This window comes from Pinus tabuliformis, chromosome 7 (assembly GCF_031772625.1).
Source record: "Pinus tabuliformis cultivar Carrire ecotype Pingquan chromosome 7, CPIR1, whole genome shotgun sequence".
NCBI lineage: Eukaryota > Viridiplantae > Streptophyta > Pinopsida > Pinales > Pinaceae > Pinus > Pinus tabuliformis.
Window position 1 is genome coordinate 1,361,424,864 of NC_142293.1, and position 16,596 is coordinate 1,361,441,459.

At 39.5% G+C, this 16,596-nt stretch overlaps 1 protein-coding gene across 3 annotated transcripts in view; it reads right to left on the reverse strand.

Annotated features, from left to right (window-relative positions):
* Positions 1 to 470: 470 nt before the first annotated feature.
* LOC149252653 (uncharacterized) overlaps positions 471 to 16,596 on the reverse strand; it is a 68,203-nt gene continuing 52,077 nt past the window's right edge. For all 3 annotated transcript variants that reach the window (XM_089459757.1, XM_089459756.1, XM_089459755.1), the window contains one exon: positions 471 to 834. In XM_089459757.1, coding sequence (XP_089315883.1) covers positions 762 to 834 — 73 coding nt within the window. In that variant the 3' untranslated portion in view covers positions 471 to 761. The remainder of the gene's footprint in view (positions 835 to 16,596) is intronic.

Here is a 16,596-nt window from a genome sequence, read left to right on the forward strand (position 1 = left end):
AAACACATTTTGTGGGACAACTCGTTTGCAAGGTCTTGTTGGGATTATGTTATGTTGCAATTGGTTAGTATTCTTCACTGGCATCTTCATTGGAGGGCAATGTTATGGGGGGGTCTAGATCTCTGATTCAGGATTCTTTGGTTGGTATCTGGCATTGTTTGAGAATCTCTGCATTATTTGTTATTTGAAAATTATGCTGCAAACATGTTTTTGCTACTGAAATCTGTTCATCGGTTGCCTTTTGTCAGCTATAGAGAGAGCGGGTACATATGCAGCTGCTGGCAAAAAGATCCTTGTTGATTAAGGAAGCCAAACTGTTAGATTCGACCACTTATTCTGATTCCATAAATGTTTTTGTTTGTTTAAGAGTATGTTAATACAATTGTATATACCCTTCATTTTCTTTCTTTTTTTATGTAAACATTTTTCTGTATATATTAAAAGTATCCTTTACAAAAACAAATCAGAACTCATAATAAATAAAGATTCATAACCTTCTGAAAATGAAAAGTTAAAAGAATGTACAAATTAATAAGTTTAGATATGTCTTAAACTAATTCGAGAGATAAATGAGAAGAAAATACTTGACAATGAAAATATGAAATCAGTCTACAGTTGACTTCCCTATTTGAAGCATTTACAAAGATCACAATATTGTGCTCTAGGCAAAGAGTATAGTCAAAAACTTGAATCAAAGAATGGAGGACCCATGAAAACAGCATAATAAAAATCTGTACATTACACTGGACTTTCCTAAAAATCTATGTGAATAAGAAAACAAATTTTTCCGATTGCAGAGTAAAATATATCAGTATCATTGTCCCCATGCTGGACCTGCAACAAGTATAAACCGAATGTAAGAACTCAGTACTTCATTTGTACTAAAAAAATGCAAGTAAATTAACTCATATCAAAGAATGCAGACATCTAAACATGGGAATAATTTGCACTCTAATTGATAATAAGGAAAGGATTGTTGTAATGTCCCCGAGGGGTTAATTGGCCCAAGGGATGAAGTATCCTATAGATCCCCGTAGGCTATAGTCCTCGATAAAAGGGAATCCCCAAAATACCCAATGATGGGCAAGTTTTGGGGCAGCTGGGGCAAAAAACCCAAAGTTGGAGTGGGGTTTGGTCACTGGTGTGAACATCACTCAATTAATTAAACAAAAAGACCCCTCATGAAACTATAAATACAAGAGGCCTAGAAGCACTTGAGGCATAATTGGATTGCATCATTTGTCTCTGATTTTATTTGAGCCTGAGGCTCTGAGGGTTGAATATCCCATTTTCTTCGACTAGTTTCGGTGGAGGTGATCCCACCCTACCTAGTCACTCTTTTTCATTCTTTTTATTGGTCTCTTGTTCTGGCAACAGGGTTTTAATTATTGGAAGGAGCAGCGAATTAATTTTGGGAAAACCTGTGGCAAAGCAGTACCTAACTCTACATAAGCTGGACAACTTCTCTGAGGTTCAGTTATTGGACAGACCAAAATCTTCTTGAGTTTAGTTATCATGGTTTTTTTCTGTGTGTGGAGCAAAAATTAAGACGTCCTGAAACACATCACAACTCCAGAGGCCAGTATAACGGATCTGAGGAAGATTAACAAGACAATCAGGCAGCATCCACCTGAGGAGGATTGTCTGAAGCAGATCACATATCCTGAAAAGAATTGTCTGAAGCAGATCACATACCCTGAGGCCGAGCAACCATTCTGTAACAGATCGCAATTCCTGTAGCCATCCCGCAACAGACCGAAGTCCAGAAGTGGACCTGTGACAGTCCAAGGCATCTAGTGGTGATAATCCAAGCCCTTTTAAGGCTGAGCGAGACCTCCTGGAATCATCTCATGGGTCCTGTAGCAGACTGGGTATGTTCTGAGGGTCAGAATATCATTTGCTACCTTATGATTGATATGAAGGGTTTCCTGAAGTCGATTTCCACAGATCCAGGGTCCTGGAATATAGTGCGGGCCCTGTAACTAAAAGAGAGTTCCTGAGGAAGTGGGAGGGTCTAACTCGCAAAATGTCCGAGGTATTGAGGTGAAGTATGTGCCAAATCCGAGACTGCATCTTTGCCTGAAGTAGATGTCACCCCTTTTCTCCACTTGCCATCAGCAAATCGAAGAACCTCATCTGATCTACGTTTGTCATAAGTCCGAGAACTGCTAAGGCAGCTTACGAGCAGTAAAAGGGGCTTAGAGAGCTCTGAAAGAAGCCGTATATAGGGCCAGGAAAATTATCAGTCCTAGTTGGGTATGTTCTGGATAATGTGAGTAGAATAGTTTTCAAAGTTGTGGATCAGAATAGCTCGATTTGAATTATTTTTAAAGTCTGTGGAGTTCATTTGTACTGCAACTGTTGAACCCAAGTTGTATTGGCATTATTGAACTGTTACAAAACTGTGTTGAATGTTATTGTGGAGCAGTGATATTGTTGAACAGTGAGATTGTGTTTGAATCCTATTATACTGTACCACTGGATGGACTTTTTGTTTCACTGCTTAATTGAGTAAATAAATAGTATACTACAATTGTTGAAGTGTAAGGGCCACTTTGTATTAGTAGTCTAATGGAATTTTGCAGTCACTGATATGTTGGAAAAAAAAATTAAAAAGATGGTTTCAGAGAAATAACTTCAGCTATTACAATTAGAAAACGCTTCAAAACATCAAAGGGTGCTTTAACTATGCACATTTTCAGAGAAAGCTATTACAATTAGAAAATGTTAAGATACTTCAAAAGGTCAAAAGGTGCTTTAACTACGCACAATTTGTGCAGAACTTACTCATGACAGTTGGCTTTAACCTTGACAGAATCTCCAATGAATTATGTGTAGAATGGATCAAAATCCATTGAAAGGGTGTTAAAACTGCCTATGCAAAATGGCCCAAATTTGACCAACTTGGACTAGCAATCTTTTTTTTTAGTCATTGCTATCTGTTGAGCAAAATGTTAAAGTTTGATCACTTCAACCTTCATTGCAATATGGAACATGGAAGATCACCACCATAGGAAGATCAAATATATAACTAATATAATAAAATGAATATTAGGGCATACAAAACCTACTTATGCAACACCCTAAATACAACAGTATACACTCAACGTAAGATAATCCAAAACAGCTCTCTTCAAACAATTCTAACTACTGAAATAGAAATAAGAATGATCCCAGTATATAGGAAAAAGATTCACCGTTACTACAGTTCGATCAACCTTCCTAGTTTAAGTGGATGTTTAAACAAGAAAAGAAGGAACTGAATGAAAATAGACTAAGCTTTATCTTAAAGTAACTCGTTACCTACATTACAAACATTGGGAAAAGTTAAATTTAACTTCAAAATTTATATAATATATATATATATATCCAAATTTATTTATCAGTGCAAAGAACCCTTAACACATCTTTCAAATGCGTATGTCTCAACATCTTAAATGCAACTACTACAGCAATTATGGAAAAAACCAAAAGAGAATGGAAACTAATGTTGAATTTTGTAGCTATGATCAGCTTTTATGGTTAATATTTTAGCCCTTCAAATATGTAAGACGTGTTCTTCATGTCAGTTCCAAAAAGAAAAATATATATAATGATTAATATAAGACATGCTTTTTATTTCAGTTTCAAAAGAGAAAATTTTGAATTTTTGGCTCCAAATGCAAGTCGGCCCTCCTTCAAGTTAAGTCGGCCCTAGTTGAAGAGACAACCATTCAGGTCAGCCAAAACACTATATATGAGGCACTTAACCTCCTCCACAAGACACAATTCGATCTCACACACAAAAAGATATTTTCTGGGCATCCAAGCGAAGGAGAAGAGAGATAAGAAGGACGCAGAAGGATGAAATTATCTCAAGAATCTCTCTCTCTATCTCTTTGACTTCACATGTGTGATTCTCTCCTCCTGCAGCTTCCCACGTGTGAACTTCTGGGCAGATTCTGGCAGCAGGTCCGAATTTCTGGGAAGCATATTCTGGACAGCAGGGCCAACATTCTGGGAGGCCGAATTTCGGCCTAGACTGATCAGGGAAGGTCGAGTTTGTTTGGTAGAAGATGGACTTAACAAGCAGGCAGTTTGACCAGATTTGACCATCATATTTGGCTAGAAGATCTGGGTGTATCTCTTGTTGAACTGAAGAATTTCTCTAAGGAAAAGCTTGTTGGGTTTTCCCGAGGTAAATCTTGTTTTATCTTTGTGCATTGTGATCTCTATTGTCCTTGTGCATTTATGGTTGAATTTCTGAAGTGTAATTACTTAATGATAAACTGGAAGTGCTAAAAGAATATCTACGTCATTAGAACTTAGAAGTAATTATCACATTTTCAGATATTAGTGTTTGTATCTATTGCACTTGCAAAATCAACATGGTATTAGAGCTTTGGCGAAGAAAAAGACATTGAGATCACCCTTGAAGAGCTTTGGTAAAGAAAAGGAAATTGAAGATCACACTTGAAGAGACCTACATCTGCAATCTGATTGTTCATCTATATCCATGGGTTCCTCAATGAAGTCGGAGAACAAGCTAGAAGGAGATACTTGGAAGACATGGATTGAACTCATTCTTTCAAAAAATGATGTTTTGGATATTGTGAAGAGCAAGGTCACTAAACCTTCAGATAATGAAGGAAAAGCGAAATATGAGAAGGAGGACATCACAGCCAAGAGTATTATTGTAGATTGAGATTCTATCAAAGATCATTTGATTCCATATGTCGCAAATCTTAACACTTCAAAGAAGATGTATGATGCCCTAGTTGGATTATATAACATCAACCACATTGGTCAAGCAATGAGTTTGAAGAATGAGCTTCATGATGTTAGAATGACAAGAAATGATATTGTGGCATCATATTTCATGAGGATCTCTCAACTAAGAGATCAAATTCAAGCTATTGATGAAATAATTTATAATAAAGAACTTGTTACTACATCACTTAATGGTTTACCTGACTCATGGGACTCATTTGCATCTAGTATATGTGGCAGAAAGGAAACTCCAAATTTTGAAGAATTATGGACCTCATGTACTCAACAAGAATCCAGACTTATTTCAAAAAAGAAGATTCCAAAACTTCAAGATAACGACTCTCAAGCACTTACAGCCCACTATAAATGGCAAAGGAAGGAGAAAATTTCAGAAATTTCAAAGGAATGCAGGTAGAAGAACAACTCCTAAAAAGAAGGATATTCAATGTTTTCGTTGCTATGTGTTTGGTCATTATAAAAATCAATGCACTGAAGGCAAGAACAATAAGAAGAGGAACGGATATGATGATGATGAGCATCAGAAGAAATCCAAGAATGATACTACAAAAGCTTTTGCAGCTAATGATAAGAACATGTTTTACTAGAATTGCAAATAGATCTTTGATTTTTGCAAGTAGGCTAGGAGCAAGAGGGAGCTGAAGGTGTCTCTCACAAAAAAAGAGAAGTCATACCACTTATGAGCCCTTCTTAGAACTGATCTGTAAACTAAGAACTTTAGAAATCTAGAATTCTTGATAAGAAAGCCCTAGGGTTTGTGGATAAAACCCTAGAGGTAAACCTAGATCAATGTTTTTGCTGAAAGAAGAAATCTTAACTCATGCAAAAAGAAAAGGAAAGCAACATATTGATTATGAGGACGAGGATGATGAAATTGAAGATGGACTTCATTCCTGCAAGGAGACAAGGATCAAAAGGAAGTTGACAATTGCCTACAATCCTCAAAAGATAAGTACTTTATATCTCTTTTCCTTGATTATTATTTGTTAGCCTCTTGTCTTTGTTTCCTTTTTGCTAGGTTATAATCATTTCTTCCATGACCTCCTAGTGAGGGTTGCAAGTACATCATAAAGGTTGCCAAGGCTTTGGCAACAGATGAAAGCATTGGGAAGAACGAAGCAAAGCTTGCAACAAGAGGATTCTCCCAGAATGATTTGTGTTCAAGAGAGAGAAATTGTACTGACATCTAGAACCATGTTTGATGACCGGAAGAGATCCTAGTTCAGAGGGAGCAAGTAGGCCAGCAAGTTTGAAGGATGCCATAATGAAGATTGTATTGAGATTTGAGGAAAGTCAATGGTGAATTCCAAGTGGATCTACAAGTATGCAGTAGATGGCAACATGGAGAAGTAAAAAAGCAAGATTCAAGGATTCTCCCAAAAAGAGGGAGAAAACTATGACAAGACGTTTACTTGAGTTGTCAAGTACACTTTTGTTAGAATTTTTATTGCTTTAAAAATTGCACCAAGTAGAAGCAGAGATCGTTTTTCTCAATGATTGAAGAAGAAGAAGTGAACATAAAGATACCTCAAGGCTTCGAGGTACATGAGAAGTCTCCTGATCACAAACTAAAGAAATCTTTGTACGATCACAAGCAAACACATTGGACTTGGTATTCTTGGACTGATGGATCTTGGTTGATCTTGTTATTACATGACTTGTTTCTAACGGACGCAAAAAGACTTATGTGACAAAGGGAGTAATAGCGATAGGGGAACTCGCTTCAGTGATAGAAAGAGTTGCTAAGCTTTGCTTCGTGTCAGAGGGAGACACCTGAGTTCGAGATGAAGGATCTTGGTTGAATACATTACTTCTTAGAACTAGAAGTGTGGCAGAAGCCAAGTAAGCATATTATCATGATCCTTCAGAGATTTGGGATGAAAGACAGCGAATCCATGGCCTCTTCCATGCTAACTAATCTGAAGAAGCTAAGTGGCAGAGGGAGCATCTAGATTTCTACAACAAGGTTTGCTTCAATGTCAAGCAGTTGTGGTGATGGTTCTAGTGAAGGAAGCAACTGTAGGGATATACAAATTCAGATTGGGTAGAGAGTGTTGAAGATAGAAAGAGCACATTAGGATGACGACTCTGTTTGGATCCTTGTAAGTATTATTTTGGAAGGTATTTGCATAATAATATCTAATGTGTGGAAATTACACAACTGGTTATTGTTCTTTCATGCCCTGATTGTTGAATATCATTGTAAAAGAAAGTTAGATTGCAAATTTGTGCATGTTATTCATTCATAACAAGTAGATGAATGTTCCTAGTGGAGTAGCGTTTTCTTTCCATGAAAGTCCATAAATCATGGGCGGATAAATGCTAGAGAGTGCTTGCTAGGGAATCATTTTATAACGTCCTTGAATACGATTTTGGACGGATTTCAAATCACATAGACTCCATAGCCCAAGGATAAGGCACTAATTTGAGAAAATTTGGTGGTCAACCCCTTTTTCCTCTTCTTTTTCTCCTCCCAAGAATTTTCTCTCACCTAGACATCCTTGCTAGGGCATCATGCGAATTTTTGTAGAGGGATGATTTACAATTCCACTTGGACAAACTTTTGCGTTGTCTCCTCTAGAGGTTCACCAAGTTTCATAGGTTTTCGACGGTTCATTTGTGAGAAAAGCTAAGCCCTAGCTCGGACTTTGGAAGTCAACCTTTAATGTCATAGTGAGAGACTTGTTGAGAGTTACCTTCAGTCCTAGCTTGACCTAGAGTTCTCCTTGGAGGTGTCCTTTTCATGATAAACCTTAAAACCCTAGGTCCAATGTGGATCCAACCTAGGTCTCTCAACCCTAGCCATAACTATCTTAGAAACAATTGCTTATTTTAAAAGCTTATTTCAGAGGTCATATTCCATCTTGGAGATCTTGATTCTAGGATACCTTATCTTATTGTATCATCACAAATCCCGAGGCCTTGATTCCGATCCTTAAGCCTTTCTTGGAGAGAGCATTTATCTTGCTTTTGAAGCAACTAAGCCATTATCTAAGTCTCTCCTTTGAATGGGCATTGGAAATCACTTTGTACCTTGTTATTGACCTCATTATTCTAGTAATTTCCTTCATACCAAGACTCCTCCCATTGGTGAAAGTCCATAAAGAGCAGGGGGCATCGACTGAGGTGATAGTGGATCTTTGTCTCGTTGCCATTTGGTCTAGTAGTTGTCCTTTAGGTACCCCTCCTAGGACCCCTGCTAGCTTGTGTGGTAACAGAAGGCAAAGTGAATAAGTCTAGGGTTGGAGGTCAATGATGTTAAGAATGCCCAAGTATGATAGCTGACAGCAAGGGGGCTAACAGGTGCGCTAGCTTGCCATCAAAGTCCCCTAGATCCAACAAGGGTCTGGCTACATGATCATGGGGGGACGTAGAATCAAGGGATACTCCTAACATCTAAGGCCAAAGCAAAAAATCTCTAAATAAGTTGTTGGCTATTCCACTGGGGCTCGGGATGAACTAGTCAAGGGGGGGATGTTCAAGAACTATCTAACACTAAATGTTGAATTTTTTAGCTATGGTCAGTCTTCATAATTAATAATTTTACCCTTGATGTATTTGTAATAATAAATATAAAGCATGTTCTTCATGCTATTGTCAAAAGAAAAATTTTAAGGCATGTTCTTAATCCAGGAGGATGGATCCAAGAGGATTGATCTAGGAGGATCCAAGAGGATTGATCCAGGTGGATCTCTAAAAAGTACCAGTGGCATGGTGAGAAGGCTCAAAATTCAAAGTGGCAGAATCTCTACAAATCTAGTGTCAGATCGAAGTGCTCGTTGCCTTGATTCCAACGATGCGAATGACATTCAAATCCGAGCTTGTATGCAGAAGTTAGAGCCAGTCAAAGTTCAAATTTGACTTGGCCAAGTGGCAGAGGAAATGACATGGCAGAACTCTTCAGCGAATGGGGAAGCGCTAAGTGGCAGGCTACCATTGGTCTCGCATATTACAGATCGCAGGAGGAAGAGGCTGCGGCTTAAAGAAAATTGGCCCCAAGCGAGTTATGGTTGCGATGTGAACAAATCGCAATCGCCCATCGCAAAAGGAGAAGGTTAAAGAATTGGCCCCTGGAGCAAGCCAAGGTTGCGATGCGATCGCAAATTGCAACAATCGCATTTCGCAAAGGGGAAAGTAGGCACATCATGTACCAATTTTGGAAACGTCGATTGCGATTTGCGATATGGGCTTCCGGACCCGATATTTTATATATTGTGGTTAATAGTTCGTCAGGTCCCCGGTTACCGCAGGGCGTTTGATGTATGGGCTTTGGTCTGTTTGCCGATTGGAAAACGTCGATGGGGAAACACCGATTCTAAAAGGTCACCAGGTTAAAGGCACAGTTAAAGAGTTTTGCCATTTTAAGTACAGGTTGTTGCCGCGACCCGAGATCCTCGATATTAAATCAAACCCGCCTGCTAACTTGGTCTATTGTTTAGAACTGCCCGGGAGTTGAGGGGTTTATCGCCAACATATATAAAGGACTATCCGCGTCGGAGAAAAGCAGAGAGAGGACTGGAAAATTAGTTCAAAAGCCATTATGCGCAACAAACCCTGACCTAGCAGCAAGTCGGTACCTCGCCTTGAGCAACAGGGACGTTCCGAGAAGGTGCAGAAGGCCCAATTATTAGAATTGGGCATTCGAGCAAGTGTTTCTGCACGATTTTTCGCTAGGATTTCAATGATGTTGTCTGTTTCTAGAGCTCGGCTCTCCATTTGTCAGTTATCTTCCAGATTGGAGGTATAAGGGTGTTTATGTAAAATCTACTTGTACTTCTTCTCTTTTCATGCCACTTAATAAATGAAGGCCTCCCCACTGTTGAGCCGAGCCCGGAGACGTAGTCCAAATTGGACGAACTCCGTAATCAAATCTCTGTGTCTTGATTTCTTGCGTGATTATGTCTTTTTATCTTTGTTTATAAGCTTATGTTTCATGGTTTTTAACAAGCTCAATTACATGTAATTCTGATGCATCTATAAGAAAAAAATCCTGGATCAAGTGGTATCAGAGCAGGGCTTAGTTGATGCGAATTGCATGAGTACGCTAGCCAAAGATAAGCCTCAAAGGACATGCATCACGAAGAGGAGACATGGCAGATGTTGAAGCTCGTTGGGAAGAGAAGCGGTCTTGTTGCTGTTAAGAGTTGTGAACGTGAATGACCAAGTGTGCAGCCATGGAGAATGATAAAAAAATGCATGAGACCTTCCTGCGAATGTCCAAAATGGTGGACATCATGTATGAAGCATATGAGAAGAGAAGAGAGGAGGAGACAAAGAGATCGGAGAGCGATGCATCATCCACATCTTCTGGTGCTTATGCATCTTATTCATCGCCTTCCTCGAATGCGGAGATTAACCAGAGGCTTCAAGAAGAGAACGTTGAATTAAGAAGGCTACTGTGAGAAGAGAAAGAGGAGAAGGAGCGATTGCAGCTTCAGTTGTGAGCCACAGATGAGGCCCTGGAAGAGTTGAAGCGCCTCGACCAAAGTCTTCAAGCAAAGCTTGCGAATTAAAGAGGCTACTACGGGAAGAGAAAGCGGAGAAACAGAGGTTGCTACGCCCACTGCAAGCTAAGGACGAGGCTTTGGAAAAGTTGCAGCGTAACTCCCGTGAGGTAAAGAGAAATTCTTCGACTCCGTGTATTTTTCCTGATAATGATTTCGTCGCTTTTGAAGAACATACCACAGGTATCAGCTCCAAACTGTTAAAGAGAATGGGGTACGAGGGGAAAGGCCTCGACATTAATGGCCAGGGCATCATAAACCCCATCAAAGTAGAGGAATTACCCCGTCAGGCAGGACTTGGGTATGTCAGGAAGGAGGTTTGCAAATGCGCCAAAACAGCGAGCGAACCACCAACGACAGATGATGAGAAGCCCTCACCAGTTCTTTCCAAATCAACAATGGAGGTAAAAGATGTTGATTTCTCCTTAGTTTCATCTTCGCCTGATATAATTTTTGTTGGAACTATGGAGATACCCATTATAGGGACAAACATGAGACTCCTTACCGAGATGAGGTACAAGGAAGAAGGACTTGGTGTTAATGGCCAAGGCATAACTCAGCCATTGGAGGTTGAGCAAAGACCTCAATTCGCAAAGTTGGGGTGCACTGAGGGATAGTGCTCAAAGATGTCATATGCTTCCACGACATTGTTGAAACCATCGAGGAAAGAGGATGATGGGGATACATCACCATCAACCTATGGCAGTATGCATTGCAGAGAAAGAGCTGAGGCAAGCTCTCGTTTCCATGATCATACCAAAGACCAACAGGAAAGGTATAACAAGTCTCGATATTCCAATGTTCATTTTTATTACAACCGTATTGTTAATAATGAACGAAAATCATGGCATAGAAGAACTTGCAGTTTTTGTGGATTGCATAACCATGTGTTTGCTGAGTGTTGGAGGAGAATAGCAGCACGAAAAAGGATGAGGCGTGAAAGACCCTCTCAACAGCAAGCAAAGAAGAAGGTAAAGCAGATTTGGAGGAAGAAGGCTTATTGTAGTCATTGCAACAGAGGTGGTCATCAAAGAGCCACGTGTTGGAGGCTCCATCCAGAGCAGCGTTGCAAGGACAAAGCATCCGTGCATGAACCAGGTGAAACAGTTGTTCGACCAGCGAATGCGCCACAAGGAGACGACCCAGTCACTTTGATAAGTGAGAGATGGTTCTTCTAGGTGTGGTAGAATGTCATGGCCTTATTTTTGCAAATCATGTGTTGCATTTTAAACTGTAAAAGTGATGATGTTTGGCCTCATCTCACTTGTTGCAGAAACAATGATGTTTGGCCTTAATTTGTGTTGCATTTTAAATTGTGAAAGTGATGATGTGTTTCCATCACTTGTTGAAGCAACAATAGTGTTTGGCCTTATTTTTGTAAATCATGTATTGCAGTCATTATGTGTTTTCCATCACTTGTTGAAGCAACAATGATGTTTGGCCTTGTATTGATAGCTAGGGTATTGTTTCCATTTTTATGTAAACTTGACCACAAAGTATGTGTTATAAACTCGTGGCAAGTATGGGATGCTTGGCTCATTTTTGGTCATATAGCTAAACATGTAATTTACAAGATATTGTACTACCAGTGTGCAGGAGATGCAGGTGTCGGCTCATCGCTTATGGCTACGAAGGACAAAGGTGAAGGAGAAGGAAGGATGACTTGTTAGAACACTTGTGGTGCGGACAATGTATAGAGAAGTATCAATTGATCCAGGAGGATCAGTGGCATGGTGAGAAGGCTCAAAATTCAAAGTGGCAGAATGTCTACAAACTTAGTGTCAGATCGAAATCTTCGTCGCCCTGATTCCAACGGTGCGAACAATACTCGAATCCGAGCTTGTATGCAGAAGTTAGAGCCAGTCAAAGTTCAAATTTGACTTGGCCAGGTGGCAAAGGAAATGACGTGGCAGAACTCTCCAGCGAACGGGGGAAGTGCCAAGTGGCAGGGTGCCATTGGCCCCACCATTCGTTGATCGCGCAAGGCAGAGGTCCATAGGTTAAGGAATCGGCCCGAGCAGAGACAGAGTGCGATGCGATATCGCACATTGCATAATGCAAGCAGCAAGGGACAACAGTTTCAAATCGGCCCCAAGCAAGAAAAGTTGCGACGCAATAATCGCATATTGCAATCGCAGAGGGAAGAACCCTACGAATCTGCCCCAGCAGAGTCAGGTTGCGATGTGATAATCGCATATCGCAATCGCAAAGGGAATGACATTACAGAATTGGCCCCGGCAGGATCAGGTTCCGCGCAGTATCCCGATAACAAGTACCACCCCGGTTCCGCTGATTGCAATTTGCGATGGAGTTTTTCGAATCCGAAAATTTATGTGTTTCGGTTAATAATTCCGTCGGGTCCACCTTTATCGCAGGTCACTCATTGCTTGTTGTAAAGGTTTGGGTCAGTCTGCCGACTTAAATCTGTTAATACGTCAATTTCCGTGTTAAAAGTTGTCTTCTGAAGTGTTAAATGCACAGTTAAGGAATCAAGTGGGAAATAGACTGTGGGAACTGTTTTCCAGTGGTTTTTACTATGTTTAAACAGGTTGTTACCTACGCACTATTCAGGGACTAAGGTTCTTGGTTGTTGAAACCAACAGCCTAAATTTATCATTTCAGCTCAACTTGTTATTTTGTAAAAACTACCCGAATAAGTTATATATTGGGCATCCACACAGCGAGGAGGAGAGCAACTGCGGGATTTCTCAGAATACCATTGCAAAACAACGACACCTGCTCCTGGTAGGTGGCCGAAACCTTGTCTCAAGTATCTAAAGGTTTTGAGAGGTACAAGAAGCCCTTTAATCAAAATTGGGCGTTCGGACAAGCGTTTTTGCACGATTTTTCGCCAAGATTTCAGTGATGTTGTCTGTTTCTAGAGTTGGGCTCTCCATTTGTCAACGATCTTCCAGATTGGAGGTATAAGGGTGTTTATGTAAAATCTTTTTGTACTTCTTCTCTTTTCATGCCACTTAATAAATGAAGGCCTCCCCCATTGTTGAGCCGGGCCCGGAGACATAGTCCAAATTGGATGAACTCCGTAATCAAATTCTGTGTCTTGATCTCATGCGTGATTATGTCTTTCTATCTTCGTTTATAAGCTTATTTTTCATGGTTTTTGTTGGCATTATGACACAGGTTTTGGCCTTATGACACAGGTGTTGTCTTTGATGGCAACTCACTCAAATGACAAATCACAGTTCAGGCTCGCAGAATGAAGGAAAAATAGGTATACGCAGGTTTATCTTGAAAAAACCGCATATACACGCGGGTTTGCCGACCAAAAGGCGCGTATGCGTATACACGCACTTTCATGCAAGGAAAAGCGTGTACATGTTGGAGAATTTGGTTTTGGTCCATGGTATTTGGACCATGGTATTTTGACCCATGGTATTGGTCCAAGGTATCTTGTCCAAAGTGTTGACCCTAGGTATTTGGTCCAAGGTATTGCTTCTAAGTGGTTTTGGACCATTGTATTGAGAAAGGCATAAGACTATAAAAGGAGGAGGAGATCATTAGGCAAAGGTACTCAAGCATTGAATATCTAATGAAGTGCAAGATCTAGAATACTGGTGATTGGGTTATGGTGCATAGATGGATCTAAATCAAGGAGGAACCTGAGCGCTTGAAGAAGGATAACTTCTATTTATGGGTCAAGATCTTAAGGCGTGGAGAGAAGTATCTTTATGTGGTTTTTGATATTTTATATTTGGCGCATGTCTTGATCTGTAAATCTAATGATCTGGGTATAACTGAAGTCTGAATAGTTGAAAAGGGTAAATCATCTTTTACAAATCTGTACGCAGGTTCAGTATAGCAAAGGCGCGTATACATGTTGGTTCGGCAATTCAAAATAGCGTATACGCAGGTTTGTCTTCATATAACAGCATATGAACGCAGGTTCGACACATTGAAGTAGCGTACATCTCATAAAATATGTTTTAGCTACTTCTGTTTGCTGTTGCAGTGTTCTGGGTTCTGGCTTGGGTTCTGGTATTGTTACTGTAATCTGGTTACAGCTTTCAGAGAAGTGATTGTTTGATTCAGTTTTGGTTGGTGAAAAGGAGATTGATTGATGCAGATATATTTTGATGTTTGATTGAGGTATTGATGGATCTAGTCTGAAAATTTATGAAACGTGGTCCCTGGAAGAAAAGAGAAAGTTGTAGCCTTTTGTAGGTCAGCACCTACGTACTAGTACATCAGCTAGTACAAGAGCCAAAGGGGGTTGTAGCTCCCTTCCAGGAGAAGCTGGAGAACGAGAGAAGGTTGTAGCCTTCTGCAGGTAGAAGCCTGCGTACTGGTATAACACTGCACCAATACAAAAATGTTGTAAAAAGAAGTTTCTTATTAAAAGAAGATAGAGACGAATTGCAGCAAGTCGTTTTCACCCACATTGGGTTTCCACCTTATATCTTGTGTTCTTGTGTGTGATTGTCTGCTCTATTTTTACTGTACCTGGTTACTATTATATGGTTTTGATGCACAGATTAAAGATCAACATCTGAAGAATTAACTAAATTATAAGTCTGCAGGATATACGCTAGTTTCCTTAACTACAGTTGCGTATATACGCAAGTTTCATTAACTGAAATAGCGTATACAAATCTGATTGTGAAAAGAAATATTATTGAATTGCCAATACTAATTCAACCCCCCCCCCCCCTCTCAGTATTATTTCCAACAATTGGTATCAGAGCAGGTCCTTCAAAAGAAGCTTGATCGCTTGAAGGAAGATCTATCATCATGAGTAACTACGAAAGAGAGGCATCCATTAGACCATCAATCTTTGATGGGAGCAACTTCGTTTATTGGAAGGTAAGAACCACAGCCTATCTCCAATCTCTTGGAACAGATGTTTGGGAAATCGTGGAAGGAGGATACACATTTCCATCAGCAATTCCTACAGATATGGCAGGTAAAAAGCAGTATGAAACAAATGCCAAAGCTATCAATACTCTATTGGGGAATCTGTCACAATCAGAATTTGTCAAGGTTATGCAGCTCAAAACCGCCAAAGAAATATGGGACAAGATCATTCTAAGCTATGAAAGAGACGATCAGGTAAAACGTGCAAAACTACAATCTCTCAGAATTTAATATGAAACTCTCAAAATGCAAAATGATGGAAGTATAGCTAATTATTTCTTACGTATAGATGAGATTGTTGACCGCATGAAAAACTTGGGAAAAGAGATAAAAGAAGTTACTTTAGTTGAAAAGGTTTTAAGGTCCTTATCTTCTAAGTTTGAATCAAAAGTTTCTGCCATAGAAGAAAGCAGGATCTCAAAGTATTACTATGTCACAGCTGCACGAAATCCTAACTGCTTTCGAAATGAGAAAATGAGGTCCATCAAACATGAGAGAAGCCGCATTCAAAGCTTCAGGAAAAGAAGAACTCAATGAATCAGGACATACGTTAGAAGGAGAGGATGAATCAAACTTTGTCAAGAACCTTCAACGGGGTTCTGGAAAATTCAGAGATAAACAACCTTTCAAATGTTTTGCTTGTGGAAGAGTCTGTCATTATGTAGCCAAATGTCCTCATAAAGATAAGTTGGATAAAGGTAAGGAACCAGCAAAATGGAATAGAAAATAGAATGTAAGTAAGAAGAGCTACTATACGCATGAAGGTAGCGATGGTTTATTAAAGGGTGATGAAGATGAACATGGTAATGATTATAGACTTTTGATGGCTTTTGAAGATGATGATTTCTTGGATGCTTTAGATGAAGATGGTCTCTATGAAGAAATTTCTAAACTTTCAATTTGTTTAGAAGAAAAGAGTATGATTATAGATACTCTAACATTCCAACTTGCTGAAAGGGAAAAACACAATGAAAAGTTAAAATGTGAAATTGTGAGTCTAAGAAAAGAGATTGAGAAAACAAAAGCTCTCAATCTTAGATTTGCTAAACGATCAGAAACTTTAGATGAAATTATCAAAGTGCAGCGTTCTCCTCTGATAAAGACAGGTCTTGGATATACAGAAGAAGCATCTCAAGCACAGAAGCCATCAACCTCCAAAAGCTATCTTGATGCAGCAACGAAAAGTGAACAGGTTGAGAATCATCAGCAAGAGCATAAAGCAGATCACCAGGTAAATCGGGTTCAATCTACTTCAAGGATGAACAGAAACTACAACCTACCTCAAGTAAATCATTCTCAATTTGCTTCAAGAATGAATATCAATGAAAATCATCAGGTCAATAGATTTGACAATCGCAGGAATTTCTTTAATGGCCAATGTTTTTCATGTCATAACTTTGGACACAAAGCTGCTCAATGTGTTGCTTACAAGACCATCATGACTAGAGAAGCA